General features: G+C 35.1%; 1 protein-coding gene across 1 annotated transcript in view; it reads right to left on the reverse strand.

Annotated features, from left to right (window-relative positions):
• RYR2 (ryanodine receptor 2) overlaps window positions 1–19446 on the reverse strand; it is a 550493-nt gene that overhangs the window by 264625 nt on the left and 266422 nt on the right. The window contains exons 45-48 of the mRNA XM_044674985.1: window positions 11205–11340; window positions 7274–7460; window positions 6602–6707; window positions 645–765 (exon numbers count right to left, since the gene is read on the reverse strand). Coding sequence (XP_044530920.1) covers window positions 645–765; window positions 6602–6707; window positions 7274–7460; window positions 11205–11340 — 550 coding nt within the window. The remainder of the gene's footprint in view (window positions 1–644; window positions 766–6601; window positions 6708–7273; window positions 7461–11204; window positions 11341–19446) is intronic.

A 19446-nucleotide genomic window follows, 5' to 3' on the forward strand; every position in this document is an offset into this window, starting at 1 on the left:
GACCAATCTTTAATATATTTGATGCAAAGCCTCTTTTCCCCTTACATTACCCTATCACAGTACTTTAAATACTGTATTTCATAAATGTTTGCTGAGGATGATTAATCAGTTATTTCCAAAACAAAAAATCATTGGACAGTAAAAAGTGATTAATTTAGAAATAAGGCAATCAAAGAGGATACATTAGAGTATTATAGTCAATCAGAAAAGAGAAAATTAAAGAATAAGAAAGGTTAGGAATAGGGATTGAGCCTGTGATTTCACTGAGAAGGGAAACTCTCACGTGAAAACATTTTGTAGAACAAAAACTTCTCCGGAATTTATAAATTTTAGAAAGTTGCTTAGAACACTAATAGGTTAGATTCCTAGTACACTAATAGCTTAAGAGGCCATGGGAAAACAACAGAATAGGGATATTGAGGCATATAATTCTTTTTTCTGTATATTATCTGAAATGTGAACAATTATATCTGATTAGAATAGAAAGCAGATTAAATCCACAACAATGAGGAAAGAACTTTCCAAATATTACAATTCTAAATATCTTAAAAGAAAACTCCGTTGTTTGCTTCACCAGAAAAAAAAATAAAGCTCTATCAAGCATTTTGTCATCTAACATAATACTATATTCCAAAGAATATTACCTTTGGCTATTGTTGGCATCTGGAAAGCAATGCTGATGACTCCCACTAAATCTCCTAGTGGAATTAAGGATCTCAGAATTGATCTGATCCTAATAGCCTCTCCTTTGCCAGCATGGATCAACTATACAGAAAAACAAACAAACAAGAAAAAACCAACATCTGAAGTTCTCTGCCATAGTCTGTTACAACTCTAGTCAGGAAAACAGAGAGTGAACTCCATGTCTAGATTAATTCCCTTTTAATGAAAAACATCCACCAGAGGTCAGACCTGAGTTAAAAATAACAATGTCAGTGTTTTATTTAAGAAAACATTGTTCCCAAGAACATTTCTTTTAAATGTGCATGGTCCGTTTAACAGATATCCCAGAATTAATAATGTCAAGGTAACATATTTGCTTCCTATAGAGAGAAAGCTAAATGGCATCCATCAAAAATTGCATCTTAAATCTTGACCAGACATGGAATATCACTGATTTAAAAAGTCAATGAATAAAAATATGAATTATAAAAAGAACTACAAAACTATTTTATCTTAATAATGGATTAGTAAAATATCATATTTCTTCATAAAGATAGCACAGGCATATGGTGAAACTTACAGCTTCCTTGAAAAATAGTCTATAGTACTGTAAATATCTTAGATCAATATTGTAGATAACAAAGGAAAAATACATGGCTATTAGGCATACTAACATTGATGCTTCATTTAACATTGCATTACTTTGCAGTGTCAATGAAATTTTTGAGGTTTTTGGAGTTCAAAGGTTTTTGTTCACAGGAAAGGGAAAAGTAGATCTGAATCAAAACAAAATTACCAGTCTGACACTGACCTCATAAATCCTAATTATAAATCACTGTATAATTTCTGCTGACAGTGATCCCATTTAATACCATTAGTATGCATTTTTTACATGCTTTAATCAAATTTGGCTTCCCCTAACCTGCTGACATCGGCATCAAGGCAGTGAGTGTAGTGGGCAGAGTAGTGTACACAGAATAAGAAGGGCTGAATTTAATATTCCCTCAGATACTTATTGGAAATGTGACCCTGAGAAAGTCACTTAATCTCAACCTTTTTCTTCAAATAGGAATAATAACAGCACCTACCACACAGGGAGTACTGGGAAGATTAAAAGAGATAATGTAAATGAAACACTTTGAAAATCTTAAAGTAATACACACATCCATCATAGGAAAACAAAATAATATAGTAGATAGAGTGCGAAATGTGGAGTCTTGAATTGAACAGAATCAGAGCTCTGATCTTCCTGATGCCAAGCTTTGTGACTCACCAAATCACTTAATTCCCCAGGTACTTCATCTGTAAAACGAGGATACTGATTGTGATACTATTGATACTATTGTGGGAGAGCTTGATATTATCTGGTTAGGGAAGGTACTCTTTCAAAGAATGACTGGGCTCTAATGAATATATTTAAAAATAGAAAAATTTATTGAGTTGAATGGCCAGGAGGCAAGGGGTCCAGGATTTTTATACTTTAAAGCAGTGGTTCCCAAACTTTTTTGGCCTACTGCCCCCCCTTCCAGAAAAAAATATTACTTAGCCCCCTGGAAATTAATTTTTTTTAAATTTTAATAGCAATTAATAGGAAAGATAAATGCACCTGTGGTCATCACCGCTCCCCTGGATCTATGCAGCACCCACAAGGGGGTGGTAGTGCCCACTTTGGGAATCACTGCTTTAAAGGAACCAAGACTATGTGACCAGAGACCATATGACCAAAAAGGGAGGAGTGGGGCAGATAAAAGGAGATACAATGATATACAAGATGGCATTTCCATGTGAGGTGTCTTAGTATCTGTAATAGAGGAACAGGTACCCTTGATCATGAAGGAGAATGAATTGCATGTCTCAGAGCATGAATTGATGTTTGAGATGCAAATGGAAGGTAAATATCTGTGCTTTTCAGGAGGCTAGGGGAAACACTAAGGAAATTTGTCTCTCAGAGACTCCTTTGATCTCACTGTTTTTCTTCCTTTAATTGCATTAAAGTCAGCTTTCTTTAGTCAGCAATGCAGGGGTGCAAGAATTGGGAATTCTTCACATACTCTTTGACCTGGGACTCTTCTAGAGACTTGGGGTGTCCAAGGAGACCTGCACCCCCATACCATATACTTCTCTGGGTTGTTATGATTATCAGATAGGGATATAGGTTCTCCTAAGGTTAAAAGATTTCAGAATGCATCTCATGATTGACAGAACCTCTGTTGTCTGAGGAAAAGTCTGAGTTAGGGTTGGTAAAATCCAAATTCATGTAGATACTGATATAGACCAAATGAGAAAAAATTTAAAGCTCTTTGCAAAGTTTAAAGCCATATATAAATGTTAGATGTTATTATTATCCTTATAGTACTCAATTACTACTAAAGAATAAACTTACTCAGATACATAGTGATCTTCAGTAAAGTTAATTAGACTCTAAATTTTATAGCATTTCTCTTTCCTTTAGGAATTGTTTCCTGCCTAAGCAAAAGAATGCTTTTAGTGAGACTTAAGCATATATTTACAAAAATAGAAGGAAGGAAATGGTAAAAGAGGAAATCCACATATAATTGAATGGTGGCAATACATTTCTGAAATTCTCTATTTTCAAGATTCAGGTTTATGTTATTCCAGATGAACTTTGTTATAGTTTTTCCTAATTCAGTAAAAAAAGTTTTTTGGTAGTTTGATAGGTATGGTGCTAAATAGATAAACTAATTTGGGTAGAATGTCATTTTTATTATGCTAGCTCATCCTACCCATGAGCAATCAATATTTTTCCAATTGTTTAGATCTAGTTTTAATTGTTTGGAAAGTGTTTTGTAACTGTTTTCGTATAATTCCTGTGTTTGTTTTGGTAAATAGATTCCTAAGTATTTTATATTGTCTAGGGTGGTTTTAAACGGTGTTTCTCTTTCTACCCCTTGCTGCTGTGATGTGTTGGAAATATATAGAAATGCTGATGATCTATGTGCATTTATTTTGTATCTTGCAACTTTGCTAAAGTTGTTGATTATTTCTACAAGCTTCTTAGTTGATTCTCTAGGATTTTTTAAGTAGACCATCATATCATCTGCAAAGAGTGATAGCTTAGTCTCCTCCTTGCCTATTTTGATACCTTCCAGAATATCAAGGGAAATAATGAAAAAAAATGTGAAGGAAGGGGGCCAAGCAGTACCAGATATTAAACTGTACTATAAAGCAGCAGTCATCAAAACAGTATGGTACTGGCTAAGAGAAAGAAGGGAGGATCAGTGGAATAGACTCGGGGTAAGTGACATCAGCAAGACAGTGTATGATAAACCCAAAGAACCCAACCTTTGGGACAAAAATCCACTATTTGACAAAAACTGCTGGGAAATTTGGAAAACAATATGGGAGAGATTAGATTTAGATCAACATCTCACACCCTACAGCAAGATAAATTCAGAATGGGTGAACGACTTGAATATAAAGAGGGAAACTATAAATAAGTTAAGTGAACATAGAAGAGTTTACTTGTCAGGTCTCTGGGAAAGGAAAGATTTTTAAAATTAAGCAAGAGTTAGAGAAAATTACAAAATGTAAAATAAATGATTTTGATTATATCAAACTAAAAAGCTTTTGTACAAACAAAAACAATGTAGCCAAAATCAGAAGGGAAACAACAAATTGGGAAAAAAATCTTTATAACGAAAAACTCTGACAGGGGTCTAATTACTCAAATATACAAGGAGTTAAACCAATTGTATAAAAAATCAAGCCATTCCCCAATTGATAAATGGGCAAGAGACATGAATGGGCAATTTTCAGATAAAGAAATCAAAAGTATCAATAAGCACATGAGAAAGTGTTCTGAATCTCTAATAATTAGAGAAATGCAAATTAAAACAACTCTGAGGTATTACCTCACACCTAGCAGATTGACTAAAATGAAAGAAGGGGAGAGTAATGAATGCTGGAGGGGATGTGGCAAAACTGGGGCATTAATGCATTTCTGGTGGAGTTGTGAACTGATCCAACCATTTTAGATGGCAATTTGGAACTATGCCCAAAGAGCTCTAAGAGGCTACCTGCCCTTTGATCCAGCTATACAATTGTTGGGTTTGTACCCCAAAGAGATCATAGATAAACAGACTTGTACGAAAATATTTATAGCCGTGCTTTTTGTGGTGGCAAAAACATGGAAAATGAGGGGATGCCCTTCAATTGGGGAATGGCTGAACAAATTGTGGTATATGCTGGTGACGGAATACTATTGTGCTCAAAGGAATAATAAACTGGAGGAATTCCATGTGAACTGGAAAGACCTCCAGGAATTGATGCAGAGCGAAAGGAGCAGCGCTAGAACATCATACCCAGAGACCAATACATTGTGGTAAAATAGAACTTCTGTACTAGCAGCAATGCAATGACCCAGGACAATTCTGAGGGATTTATGGAAAAGAACGCTACCCACATTCAGAGGAAGGACTGCAGGAATGGAAACAGAAGAAAAACAATTGCTTGAACATATGGGTTGAGGTGGACATGATTGGGGATGTAGACTCGAAACTACCACACCAATGCAACTATCAACAATTTGGAAATAGGTCTTGATCAATGACACATGTTAAAACCAGTGGAAATATACATCATCCATGGGGGGGGGTGCTTCGGGGGATGAAGGGGAAAGTAAAAGCATGAATTATGTAATATGTTAACTTTTCTAAAAAATAAATATTAATAAATGTTAAAAAAAGATTCAGGTTTAATGACTAGGCATCTTTATGACGGGAGAAGAAAGACAAAAAAAAATCTAGAGTAGATATATCACTATTTTGTCCATTAGAATTAAGATGCATTTGGGTTCCACAGTCCTTCTATCTCAATCTGAGATAAGAAAAATGGGAAGGGAAGGAAGGCAACAGTGAAAGGTATTAGAGTGGTAGTAGAAGATTGAGTTTTAAATTCTTTCTCCAACTACAGTTGGCAGAAAAAAGTTGTCCAATAATTTATTTCAATCTAATTGTATTCAGAAAGACAAAACATTCTTACAAAGCCTTCATTTGACAAGAACAATTGGCTATCTTACTGTAGGAAGGAGAATGGGAGAACTGTGACGCAAAACAATTTTCCTTTATTTTCTTTGTAAAATATGTGTGAGAAAAAAATCTGTAATTATGCTCTTTAATGAGCTACATTTAGACTTCCTTAATAATGTTCACAACACTTGAGAAACACCAGTTATGACAAGCTAAAATCAAATACTGTTAGGACAGTAATTTGTCATTAAATTTTTTTTTTTAATTTTAAACCCTTAACTTCTGTGTATTCACCCATAGGTGGAAGATTGGTAAGGGTAGGCAATGGGGGTCAAGTGACTTGCCCAGGGTCACACAGCTGGGAAGTGTCTGAGGCCGGATTTGAACCCAGGACCTCCTGTCTCTAGGCCTGGCTCTCAATACACTGAGCTACCCAGCTGCCCCCTTTGTCATTAATTTTTAATGGTGCAAGAAGAGCATCATTTGGGCACTTTATAGTCTGATTGTGGCAGTGAAGAAATGGATAAAAATTCCATGGAAATAGGAAACAATTTTTAAAATATGAAAACAATCTAAGGATCACCATTTAGAAAGCATAATTCACATTTATATACAGTAGTGTGTTGGTAAATTTCTAACAACTAGACTGAAGAAAAATATGTTTGACATACTTCTAAGTTTAGTCTGAATTATTAACATTTTTATATTACTTTGTTAAGTCTAGACAATCAACAAAGCAATAACTCAAATCCTGAAATGCAGAATTTACTGATTTCTGAACTGGCAAAGACTCATGCTGAAAATTAACAATTTAATAAAATTTAACAAGCCACTATGAGCTGGCTTTAGGATATCCCTGTTTATATAATCATTGAATGATTATACTACCAACCACTGATTTAATATAACAAGCTGAAGCATGGAAATTTAAGTAAAAGGAGCAGACTTACATGCATTTCAGGAGCACAGCGTCCTAGCAGGTCAATCAAAGCTGCATAAAAGGTCATTATAGCATTCCCCATGTGGATGGTATCATCTTCTTCTGCTGCCAAGTCACTTTTATTCATTTATCAAAGAAAACAGAGATCAATGAGTACTATTTGAGGCAACTGTTTTCAGAGGAATATTATTGCTGAGTTGTTCATTCTACTTCACTTACCATATCCCCCTTACCCCCATCTCTTTCTCTGAAATCTATAATCAGTCATTTCCTCTAGAAAGGGTGTGTTGAATAGATAGCTCTATGATTCCTTTCACTATTTTTGTGATTTCCCAGAACATAATTCCCTTCTTTGGCCATTCTCATTAGAATGTAAGTTCCCTGAAGGCACCCATTGGCTAACTTTTGAATTTGTATCCCTGGGACTTATGAGAGTGCTTTGCACATAGTTAATATTTAATAAATGATTTGCATTCATTCATACATTGAACCCATTCAAACACCATTCTTCAAAGCTTCCTCCGGTGCACATAAACCAATACTTGAATGGAGGAGAAATCTTGAGTTCTTAATTGACAATGAAATTAAAAGAATGAAAATAAATTACTTTTAATTTGATGGAAATCAACTACTATGTGTACCAATGAAAATATATTTAAGAAAAATTTTTCTTTAGACATACAGGGTTTTGCTGGATCCATTAGTAGGTGATGGGCCATCTCTAGTAGGATCTTCTGCAATTTTTATAGCTTCTTCCATGGCTGCAAGGAGACCATTCCCACCTTCCCCTCTTAAGGCTGGACCAAAACACTCAGGTCTCCGAATTAGCAATCTGACCACAACATTTGCATTTTCTTCCACACTCTCCCCTAGAAACATATATGGGGGAAAAAGCAAATGCAAATGTTTGTCATTTGCAAAACAATTTATTTCCAACCAAAGTTTGGAAAGGTTTGAAAAGAGTGAAAAAAAGACTTCCAACCACCAATAAATATGAATTAACCTTCTGAAAAAATGTTCAAGAAGTTTTAGTGGCCAAGAAATTCAGTTTGAGTAGGCAGCGTGATGTGACACAACAGCCAAAAAGAGCTAACAAACAGTATCTAGGGCTTCCTTCAACAACCATAACAACAGCAATACAGACTAGAGGTGAGAATGTTTGTATTCTGTTCCAGTCTGATCATATCTGGAGTACTCTGTTCAGTTCTGGGTGTCAGAATAAGGAAAATATTATAGAGATAGAGAATGGCCAGAAGGGCAAAATTAATATGGTGGAGGGGACTGAATTTATGTCATATGAAAACAGACTGAAGGAACTGGGTATATTTAATCTGGATAAGAGAAGACTCAGGGGGAACAGGAACATGAAAGCTGTCTTCAAGTATATGAAAGGCTATCACAGTGATGGTGAACCTGTGGCACAGGTGCCAAAAATGGCATGTAGAGTGCTCTCTTTGGTAATGGGGGCCATCCTTCCCCTGAAGCACTCCCCTCCCCCATCAGAGTTTGATACTAGAAAGGCAGTGAGACTTAGGAGGACCTATTCCCTTCCCCTTCTCCACTGTGCCTGACAACATTTTTTTACATCACCCATTCCTCTACCTAGCACCCCAGTGGGAGTGCACAGGTGATAAGGAGGGTGGCTCATAGGTGGCAGAGCTACCCAGCAGCACAATAGAAGTGTTTCCTCCCTCCCCTGTCTGGGGTAAGGAGTGGGATGTGGTACTTGTGCTCTGGAGGGGTGGAGCATGGCATTCAGTCTCTGGTAGAGTGCCTGCACAGGACTCTAGGCAGTGGAGTGGGATGGGACCTGACACTCCATCTCAAAAAGGTTCACCATCACTGGGCTATCACAATAGAAAGGAATTAGCCTTGTTTCATTTGTTGCAAGAGGAGTGAACAAAGAGTAATGGAAGTTACAAAGTTAATATTTATTTATCTTTACCAAGAATTTGGGTTTTTCAAATGGAATATGACAAATTAAAAACAGAACTGAAAAACATTCATTTAAAAATTTTTAAATGAACCATTATTCACTTTTTAAAATATATACATATATAAATTATATCTGTAAATGTATATTTTAAATATATATATATGACAACACATGCATGATTCTCTTCACCTGATAATATTAGGATTTTTTTTGTGGTTGTTTGAACTGTCAACTTGAAAAATAGAAAAAAAAAGCTTTAAAGAATAATAAACTATTAAATATCATGGTGTTGTAAGAAAAGTTCTTTATTAGGGCTTCACCCCCCCCCAAATCATAGAGGCTCAGGAAAAAATAATTATAGTAGAATGAGCTTATCATACAAGATATTCAGCATTCTATTGGCCTGGGCCGAAGAACAGGTTTGCCTCCAACCTTTAAAGACAAAACTTTCTTATGAGATGAACCAACTTAAAGAAAAACTAAGGAGATGATTAGTATTATTACAATGATGTTATCAGTTGGTTACTGTTTTTCTAAGGGAGATCAAGGCATATATGTTTAGCATATAGAGAAGCTTCCCTAGGAGAAGCTGGTCATGTTTGTGTGCTCCTTTGTTATGACTCAATGAAAAGGCTTTTCACATTTCCGTGTGCAGTCAAAAAGGAGTGGAAATTAGGGTACATTCAGATAAAAGTTTCAAAAACTGACTTTTGATGAGACTCAAATTTCAAAATCATAAAGCAATTAAAAGGATTAATTTATGCAGATTTTATTAGAACCAAGTTGAAAATATAGTATTCCCTCCTTATCTGTGGTTTCCCTTTCTCTGGTTCCAGTTACCCATGGTCATTCTGGGGGAATGAGGGAGGTAGGAAAGGGGCTGTTGCCAGATGAGGGAGGGAGCCAACACAAGTCTCAAGGTCACAGAGAAGGGTCCTAGCATGGGCTGATAGAAGATAAAATAGGCAAACGTGGGCAGGACAGTGGCTGGGTGAGCAGAAAAGTCTCTTTAGTCTGTTCTTCCAAAATGGTCTGCCCTTAGCAGTAGAAGTCTCTCCAAAACCTGGTTAATCTGTTTTTTGTTGCTGTTGTTGATTGTTTTCTTCTATTTTGTAAGGGTATACGAGGCCACTGAGCACTGAGCCAAAGGGCAAGAGCAGAGAGAGAGAGAGCACAGTACTATACAGCAAAGTTAATATAGCTGTTAAAAGTTAAAGTGAAAACTCTTTGTGGATTTAGGTATCCACTGTGGGGCCTTAGAATATATTCCTGGCAGATAAGGAGTAACTACTGTAAAGCTCAGTATAATGATGTATAATGTATTTTATTGTTACTATGTTTAAGGTTGCTAATGTCTTACTGTGTATTTAACTTATCAATTAAACTTTGTTATACACATATTATGTATAAGAAAATCATGTTATACATGGGGTCAGCAGGTGTTCACTTATATCTGCAGTTTTAGTCATCTATGGTAGGTCTTAGAACTTATTCCTCGCAAAGATAGAGGTCCTACTATACAATAATTCAACCATTATGGATGGCAATTTGGAACTATGCCCAAAGAGTGCTAAAAGATTTCCTGCCCTTTGATCCAGCCATACCACTGCTGGGTTTCTACCCCAAAGAGATCATAGAGAAAAAGGTTTGTACAAAAATATTTATAGCTGCTCTCTTTGTGGTGGCAAAAAACTGTAAAACTAGGGGATGCCCATCGATTGGGGAATGGCTGAACAAACTGTAGTATATGCTGGTGATGGAATATTATTGTGCTCAAAGGATTAAAGAAATGGAAGAATTCCATGTGAACTGGAAAGACCTCCAGGAATTGATGCAGAGTGAAAGGAGCAGAACCAGGAGAACATTGTACACAGAGATTGATACACTGTGGTTAAATCAAATGTAATGGACTTCTCTAGTAGTAGCAATGCAATGACCCAGGACAATTCTGAGGGATTTATGGAAAAGAATGCTACCCACATGCAGAGGAAGAACTGTAGGAGTGGAAACACAGAAGAAAAACAACTGCTTGAACACATGGGTTGATGTGGACATGATTTGGGATGTAGACTCTAAATGATCACCCCAGTGCAACTATCAATAATATGGAAATAGGTCTTGATTGATGACACATGAAGAAACCAGTGGAAATGCACATTGGCTACAGAGAGGTTGAGGGAGGGAGAGTAAGAACATAAATCATGTAACCATGGGAAACTTTTTCTAAAAAATAAAATAAATTTTAAAAAATCTTGGGAAAAAACAAATTAATTATTTAGTTAATTAAATATATATGAATCTTTATGAACCCATTTGGTATTTTCTTGGCAAAGTGGTTTGCAATTTCTTTCTCTATCGCATTTTACAGATGAGGAAATAAGGCAAACAGGGGTAACTCAGGATCACATAGCTAGTAAGTGCCAAAGACCAGGTTGAACTCAGGAAGATAAGTCTTCCTGACTTTAGGCCCAGGATAGCTCTATCCACTGTGTACCCAGTTTCCTAAGAGATAAATATCTGCATGGGAAATAAAGGAATATATATGTATTTATTAAATATTATACTAAGTTATTTTCACCTTATGAAACTTCAAGGATGATATTGATGCTTTCAATAATAATTTAAATGCAAGTTCAATAGTGTCTTCTCCATCTCAAACCCAAATTTAAATGCATACCATTGCAGAAGACAGCAAATCTGAGAAAATCCAAATATCTCTCCCCTTCAACTGGATTCCAGCCAATGTCTGGGTAACCTTTTGTAACCAACATCTGGCAGCTCTGTAATCCACAACCAGCTAGGTAGCGAACTACCTGAAAATAATGCAATATGCATAAAGTATCAGTAGAGTTTCTGTTGATAAAATAGTCATGGGAAGCTTTTGGCAAAAGTATGACTAAGCATGATATTTGTTATCAGTCAAGTAGGAATAAATACGAAAGATATTAAAAATTCATTAATATGACAAGGATTCTATGATATCCAAACATTTTAACATTTTAGAAGACTCAGGATGTAACTTTGTGTATTGATCAATTCACTTTAAATTCTCTTTGCCTCAAGATTTCCTGAAGAGCCTCTTACATGCTCTGACCAAAAACAATAAAATATGGTTAATTATTCAAGGTAAGTGCCTAAAAATGTCTTATAGAATCTATGACTTTATATAGAATAAAATAACAAGTTCAGCCTCTTAAATTTTCACTTTAAATTTTCTTTTCATAAAGATCTGTTTCTGAAAAGAATATTTTGGTGATCAAAGAAACTTAGCTATTATCTCCTTAAGTGCAACCATTATCTTAAGCTATGGCTAAATAGTAATTGGATTTTATAAATAATGTAATATAAACATCTAGCCTGGGATAAATAACTTAAGTAGAGATATAAAACTTCTTTTCAAAAACAGAAAAATTCTATAAATTATGGAAGTAAGAGAAACAAGAGGACAAGGTTATGGTACATTATGCTACTGGTAAAATGGCAAATGAGTTTCAAAGAGAAAAAATGTGCTCCTTGTTCTAGATAATGCTTGGTTATTGAGTCAAGAGCTACTCCCGAGAGAGAGAGCGCTAAGAAAGAAAGTCAAGTGCAATTTTAAAAAATTCTTTTAGTTGAAAATTTAGCATAAAGAAGTGAAAGCATACATACCCATATAAAAGGGTGGGCTAATGATTTAATTAATCAAATCACCGTCCTGGTTTCAGTTTTGGCTTATGTCTTTTTCCCCTTTCTCCTCTTTTGCTTAGTAGAGGACCTTGAAAGTAGAGGACCTGAAGAACTGATGGAATCAAAATATTCCTAACAATGAACTAGGAACATCCTTGGATCAGCTGAAGGCAATATTTGAGTTGAGAGCAAAGGACATAGATTCATGGATTCACAAAGAGTCCTAGCAAAGAAACTACAGCATGTCTAAGCAGAACTTCTTAAGTGCCCCACAAAAGGGATAAAAAGACTTCCAACAACCAAGAACTATGATTTAGCCTTTTGATACATAGCCTAAAGGCTTTAAAGGCTCTCAGGTTCAAAATGAGTGCATAGTAAGATATGACAGACAAAAAGAACTAATAGTATCTAGGGCTTCTTACAGAAGATGATAATTCCTTTGTAGTCTACCCCTCTCAAAAAAAACTTTGACCAAATTTGGTCATGTCTGGAGTACTCTGTTCATTTCTGGGTGCCATGGTTTAAGGAGAATATTGATAAGATAGATAATGACTAGAAGCAGGAAATAAGTATGATGAAGGACCTTGAATCTATGTCACAAAAAAAGATTGAACGAATTGGGGATATTTAACCTGGATAAAAGAAGACTCAATGGTAACATAATTGTTGTCTTTGAGTAAAGAAAGGCTATCATGTTGTAAAAGAATTAATCTTGTTCTTTTTGTTCCCATAGGGAAGAATCAGGAGTAATGGAAGTTAAAAAGGGCTAAATTTAAGTTTGATGACATAAAGATTTAGAAATCAATTAGAGTTATCCCAAGGTGAGATGGGCTGTCTTAGGAAGTCTTCTCTTACCAGAGGTCTTCAAACAGACAGTGGACAGCCTACTCATAGTATATGCTAAAATGAGCATTCCTTTCAGGCAATGGTTAGACTCTATGGATGCTAACATTACTTCTTGTTCTAAAATTCTATAATTCTGGGGTTCTGTTTTCTAATAGTTAAGGGTTTTGGTTTTTTAAAGTAGAATGAGTCCTTTCTTCTTTTTACTCAAATAAAGTTAAATAAATATTTTAAAGTAAGAATAGCTTTTGTATTGAGGGTGACAGGAATCCATAACTATTGTCATGGCAGGGTCCTTTTCCAAATAGTGATGTTTGGTCATTACCTCTGGGAAATACTAATGGAGCTCTCTACTTTTATCTTATCAAAACAAGTGTTAGGGAAAATGACAAAATCTGTCAAACCTGATTTCCACCATAGACTTCTGGTGAATGTCATGCAGACAAACGATATTGCAAGCAGGAACCTAGCAATTAAATGAGATTATGAAATCCTGGGCAAGAGTATGAAGGTGTTAGAGGCACAGAATGTATTTTGTCATTCCTGGCCAATTGAAGACAAAGGAATTAGAAGTCAAAGGAATATCTGGAAATTGAAAAAGTAATTAAGGAAATGATGTCTCACAAGAATGTTTTCATTTTTGCATTCTGGTTTAATATCTATTAGTGAGGGACTCCTAGAAAGGAGCGGAGTATACCTATGAAGATACACACACATACATAAAGCAAATATGTATGGATTTGGACATAGATTTATATTTATATTTATATTTGTTTGGAATCTAGAAAAGAGAGGAATTGGTGAACTCCCACTAACAGCTACAAGAATGAACAAAGATACATCAAATCTTAGAATATAAGATAAAGACAAAAATAAAGCAAGAAATGGTCTGATGGGCAAACTAGAGTCAGAAAAGCAAATTCCAAAGAGATTAAGATTCAATTCCAGTCCATACAATGAACTTATTTCTATTATGTAACAGGTACTGTGCTAGGTGCATAGGATACAAATAAAGAAATATTACAATTCTGGGGGGAAAGAAGGAAAAAAATTAGTGAACAACAGAAAAAGAGAAAAGAAATTACAACTGACAGCTTCTATCCAGGAAATGAATAAAGAATAAATGGAACAGAGGAGGTCGAAGGAGCACCAAGAAAAAACACAGAAACTCCAGTAAACTGGACACAGGCTTTGGAAGACCTCAAAATTCAATTAACTCAAGAACTCAAAAATCAATCAAGACAGGCTGAAGACAATTGGGAAAAGAAACTACATGAACTAAAACAAGAAAATAGTGTGTTGAAAGCCAAAATTCACTAGCTTGAAAATGAAGCAAAGAAGGTGAAAGATGACCTACAAAGAAATGAGTCCAGAAAGAGAAGGATGAACAAAAAGCCAGGGATGAAATTCAGTCTTTAAAAATTAGAATACAACAACTAGAAGCAAATGACTTCACAAGGCAGCAAGAACCTATAAAACAAAATCAAAAGAATTAAAAAAAATTTAGGAAAACATGAAACACCTCATTGACAAAACCTCAGAATTTGAAAATAGATCGAGAAGAGAAAATTTTAGAATTATTGGACTACTGAAAGATCATGACAAAAGGAAAAGCCTAGACATCATCCTACAGGAAATTATCCAAGAACACTGCCCCAACATTCTTGAACAAGAAGGAAAAGTAGAGATAGAAAGAATCCACAGGTCACCTCCTACATTTAACTCCCAACTGACAATGCCCAGGAATGTTATAGTCAAATTCAAGAACTAACAGACCAAGGAAAAAATTTACAAGCTGTTAAAAAGAAGTCTTTCAGATACTATGGAACCATAGGATAACACAGGATCTGGCTGCATCTACTCTGAAGGACTGGAAGGCATGAAATATGATATTCCAGAAAGCAAGGGAACTAGGTCTACAACCAAGAATCAATTATCCAGCAAAACTGACTATATTCTTGCAGGAGAAAGTATGGTCATTTAATAAAATAGAAGACTTCCAAGTATTCATAAAGAAAACACCAGACATAAACAGAAAATTTGATGCCAAAACATAGAACTCAAGAGAATCACCAAAAGATAATTAAGAGAGGGGAAAAAAAAACAAAAAGAAAATCAAAACTTTTTTTAAGGGACCCAATGAGTTTAAATGATTTGTATTCCTATAAGAAAAGATGATATTGGAAACTCTTAAAAATTGTTATCATCATTAGGACAGTTAAAAGAGGTATACTTAGAGGAAACAGTAACAAACTGTATAGATGAAATGTGAAGATATATACATATATGTGTGTATATATATAAAACTAGAGATAAAAAGAGGATAATATTAAGAGAAATGGGAAAAGAGAAAAAATGGGGTTAATTTATATTTCATAAGGAAGTGCAGGGTGGGAGCAGGGGAGAAGACTAATACATTGGAAGGGTAAAAAGGTTGCTTAGCATATAAATTTATACCCAAAAAGCTTTGGACTATAGAAACCCGCCACTAGTTATTTAATTATTATGAGACTTTTGCTCGATGATTATGTCTAATCCAAGGAGAATCAGACAACAAAGGAGCACAGAGTTTTGACCTATGAAGTATAAAATGAGCACAAAAAAAAGAAAGAGACCAAACTAATCTTACAGGGATTGATGACATTCTACAAAAAGACCTGATCCTGTGTGAGACTTGAGGTTGTGACTCTTAGCATATGTTAAGACATAGGAACTTCCTTGTACTACACTCTATATCAAGTACTCAACATCGATTGTTCTGGCTCCATTATCTCTGAAAGTGAAGAAAAGGATTGCACCAGAAAATGCTATTTCCCATTTGTCTCAAGATCTAGTCTTTTTTTTTTTTTCTATTTCTTTCATGATGTGACAACTTACTGGAGTCCAGGCTGCTAAATTGGGTTAGTGAGTGATTGTTGTTGCAAAGCTTATGGGACATGGATTGCTAAAAGAACCTGTTGTGATTTGTGAATTTTTCTTTTTCTTTTTCCTTTCTTCACATTTTTTTAATATCCTATATTTCCCTCAGAGGTTATTTTCTTTTTTATTTTTTATTTTTCTTCGGACTCTTTGATGTTTTTGATAATTGATGCATATACCTCATGCCTTGACCATGTATTCCTGTGTGATTCTCATGTGTATCCCTGTATTTTCCTCAGGGGGGACTATGTTATTGCTATGAATTTGAATTTGACTTGAATTTGACTTGAATATGACTTGAATTTGACCCTAATTTAGAACAGAAAACTACCTCCCAGAATCCAGAAGGCTCCATGAAGATGCCTGCAGAGACCACACACTGCACCAGAAGATCCAGAGTGAACTTCAAGACATGGCGAATTTGAACTTTGGGAGGGTTGAACATATTTATTTTGAATGGACACTTTTATGTGAGAAAGGGGACTGTCCCCTAAATAGTCTTTTGTCAATGCACCAAACATTGGTTTTGTTCTTTCTCCCTTTTATTTCCCTTTTATCTCTGAATTATTGTAAACTTTAATTTGATTACGTTTTCATGATCCATTGGGGAGACTGGTCTCCCAAAGGATCACAGGGGGGATTTGTAAAGTTGAAAAGACCTTGTACCCTTTAAAATACATTACCCAAACTCCCTTTCAGCATATCCATAATTCTTTAAGCCTTTACGCATTGGTCTTCAGTTTTCATGGGCAGTATGGAAATGAGTTTTTTTCCATGGTCACGGGGGTCTTTTGGCACCACAGGTGGCATGGTGGAGGGTGAGTTGGGACTCTTTCCCTCATTTTAATAAATCCTTATCAATATCATACTTTGGAGGCATTGAATACTAATTTTAAAACTTACAGAGACAGGAAATACTTAATTCTTAGATGCACTGAAATTGACTCAAAGAGGAAAGAACAATAAGATCCATTTGGGCAGAGAATTGATTCATGCCCTATAGAGAAGTATAAGGGTAACAAACCGACTGGTGGGGAGTCAAGCAACACTAGGGAGGGAGAATGGGAGGAGATAACTCAAAAAGACCCTGAAGAAAAATAAGAGGAGAATAAGAAGGGAGGGGGGAGAAAAGGAAGTAAAATGAGGGTGGGGATTAGGGGGACTGATTAAAAACAAATCACTTGTGTAGAAGGAAATAGTGAAAGAAAGGGCAGAACAAAGAGAAGAAATCAAAATGCTGGGGAATACATAGCTGGTAATCATAACTCTGAATGTGAATGGGATGAAATCACCCATAAAACAGAAGCAAATAGCAGAGTGGATTAGAAACCAAAACCCTACCATATGTTGTCTACAAGAAATACATGAGGCAGGTAGACACACAGAGTAAAGGTAAAAGCCTGGAGCAAAATCTATTGGGCATCAACTGAGAAAAAGAAGGCAGGAGTCTCAATCATGATATCTGACAAAGTCAAAGTAAAAATACAGCTTGTTAAAAGAGATAGGAAAGGTAATTATATCCTGACAAAAGGCAGTATAGACAATGAGGGAATATCAGTACTCAACATATATGCACCAAATGGTATAGCATCCAAATTTCTAAAGAAGAAATTGGTGGAGCTTAAGGAGAAAATAGATAATAAAACTATACTAGTGGGAGACTGGAACCTTCCTCTATCAGATCTAGATAAATCAAACCAAAAAGTAAATAAGAAAGAGGTAAGAAATGTGAAGGAAATCTTAGAAAAATTGGAGTTAATAGATAGATGGAGAAAAATAAATAGGAACAAAAAGGAATATACTTTCTTTTCAGCAGCACATGGTACATTCACAAAGACTAACCATGTACTAAGGCATAAAAAACAAATGCAAAAAAGCAGAAATAATAAATGCAATGTTTCCAATGAGGAAGACATGTTACACAAATCGATATATAAAAGTTATATACAGAATAGATGGAAGATAACCTTAGAAGGGAAATCACTAGCATTTGGGAATACTCAGAAAAGCACCACACTGACAGTATCATTTGAGATGAATCTTGAAAGAATTCAGGAATTCTGGGAGGCAGAAATGTGGAGGCAAACTATTCTCAGTCATAAGGTAAAGCCACTATCAAGGCACAGATAATGGAGCATCAAATATAAGAAAGGGAAAAGAGGCCAGAATGGCTGGATTATAGAATGCATAAGGGGACTAATATGTAAGACTAGAGGAGATCAAATTGCAAAGAAGTTTCTACAATGTAGGAAGAATTGAAAAGCCCATATACTAACAGAAGGGAAAAATCTAAGAAATGAGCCAGTAATAAAAACCATAAACTTGAAATTGCAAACATGTAGACATTCAGGCAAAAATTAGGAAGGAACAGTATTACATAATATGAAGCCATTCTCATATGAGGAAATCTAAGAACAATAAATGGGGAACATACTAAAAGAGGACATCTGAGCAAAGATCAATGGAGGAATAAATAGAAGAGGTATTATCTTCAGTTTATATTCAAGACTACCTACCTGTTCAGAAAGAGGAAATAAATGAGGTGTTTGAAAAAGAGGCAAGATGGTCAGTCATAAGTAAAATATACTTTCTGGAAAAAAAAAAACCAGAATTGCTAATATCTCGACTTGCCTTTACAATTTAATTCTTCAAATAATGAAAGAAGAATCAAATGGAAACCTTACTCCAGATTTTATTTTCACCAATAAGGAAGGAATGGCTTTCGGTGAAAATGATGAGCATCTTGAAGAAAAGTGACTTGTTTTGTGATAGAGAGGAAATCTGGGCATCGTATGAAAAATCCTCAAGATTTTTTAGAGATCATACTTTAAAGTGTTCACAGTGACACAAGACTTGGGGCCAAACTTCTATGGGAGGAAATTAGTCCCTGGAATTTAGGAACTCATATGAGGATCAGCTAAAGAGAGTTGTTTAGACTATATAAGAAGGGAAGGAAGTTTAAGACTTCCTCTGTTTAGTTCTCCAAAGGCAAAATCAGGAGCAAAAGGTGTAAAAATTTCTGCTTGTTAGAGATCTTTAATCAAAGTCTGGATAGCAGTCTGCTACAAAAGAATGTAAACCTCCTAGCAGAAGACTTCATATTTTAATCATTGTACCCATAGTACCTAATACAGTATCTTGAAATATGAATGTTTAATATACATGTACTGAATTGAATTTAATATGGTAGAAGATATTATTGTTCAAATATTAAGTTGGATTAGATAGGATTCAAAGTCCCTTCTAACTCTTAAGATCCTGTGAAATATCTCCATGACTTAAACATTTCTACTTAGTCTACCTGATCTTGGTATATTTTACTCAGTGCATACAACTCTTGGCAGTATAATTAAGTTGTGAATAAACTTTTGGAAGTGTTGAAGTTATAACAAATATAACATCACAATGATAATTTTTACAATGAAAAACACATAGAATTAACTAATAGCTCAAATCTATAATGAAATAAGAACTTAAACCAAAATCTTAAA

This window comes from Gracilinanus agilis, chromosome 4 (genome assembly GCF_016433145.1).
Source record: "Gracilinanus agilis isolate LMUSP501 chromosome 4, AgileGrace, whole genome shotgun sequence".
NCBI classification, from domain to species: domain Eukaryota; kingdom Metazoa; phylum Chordata; class Mammalia; order Didelphimorphia; family Didelphidae; genus Gracilinanus; species Gracilinanus agilis.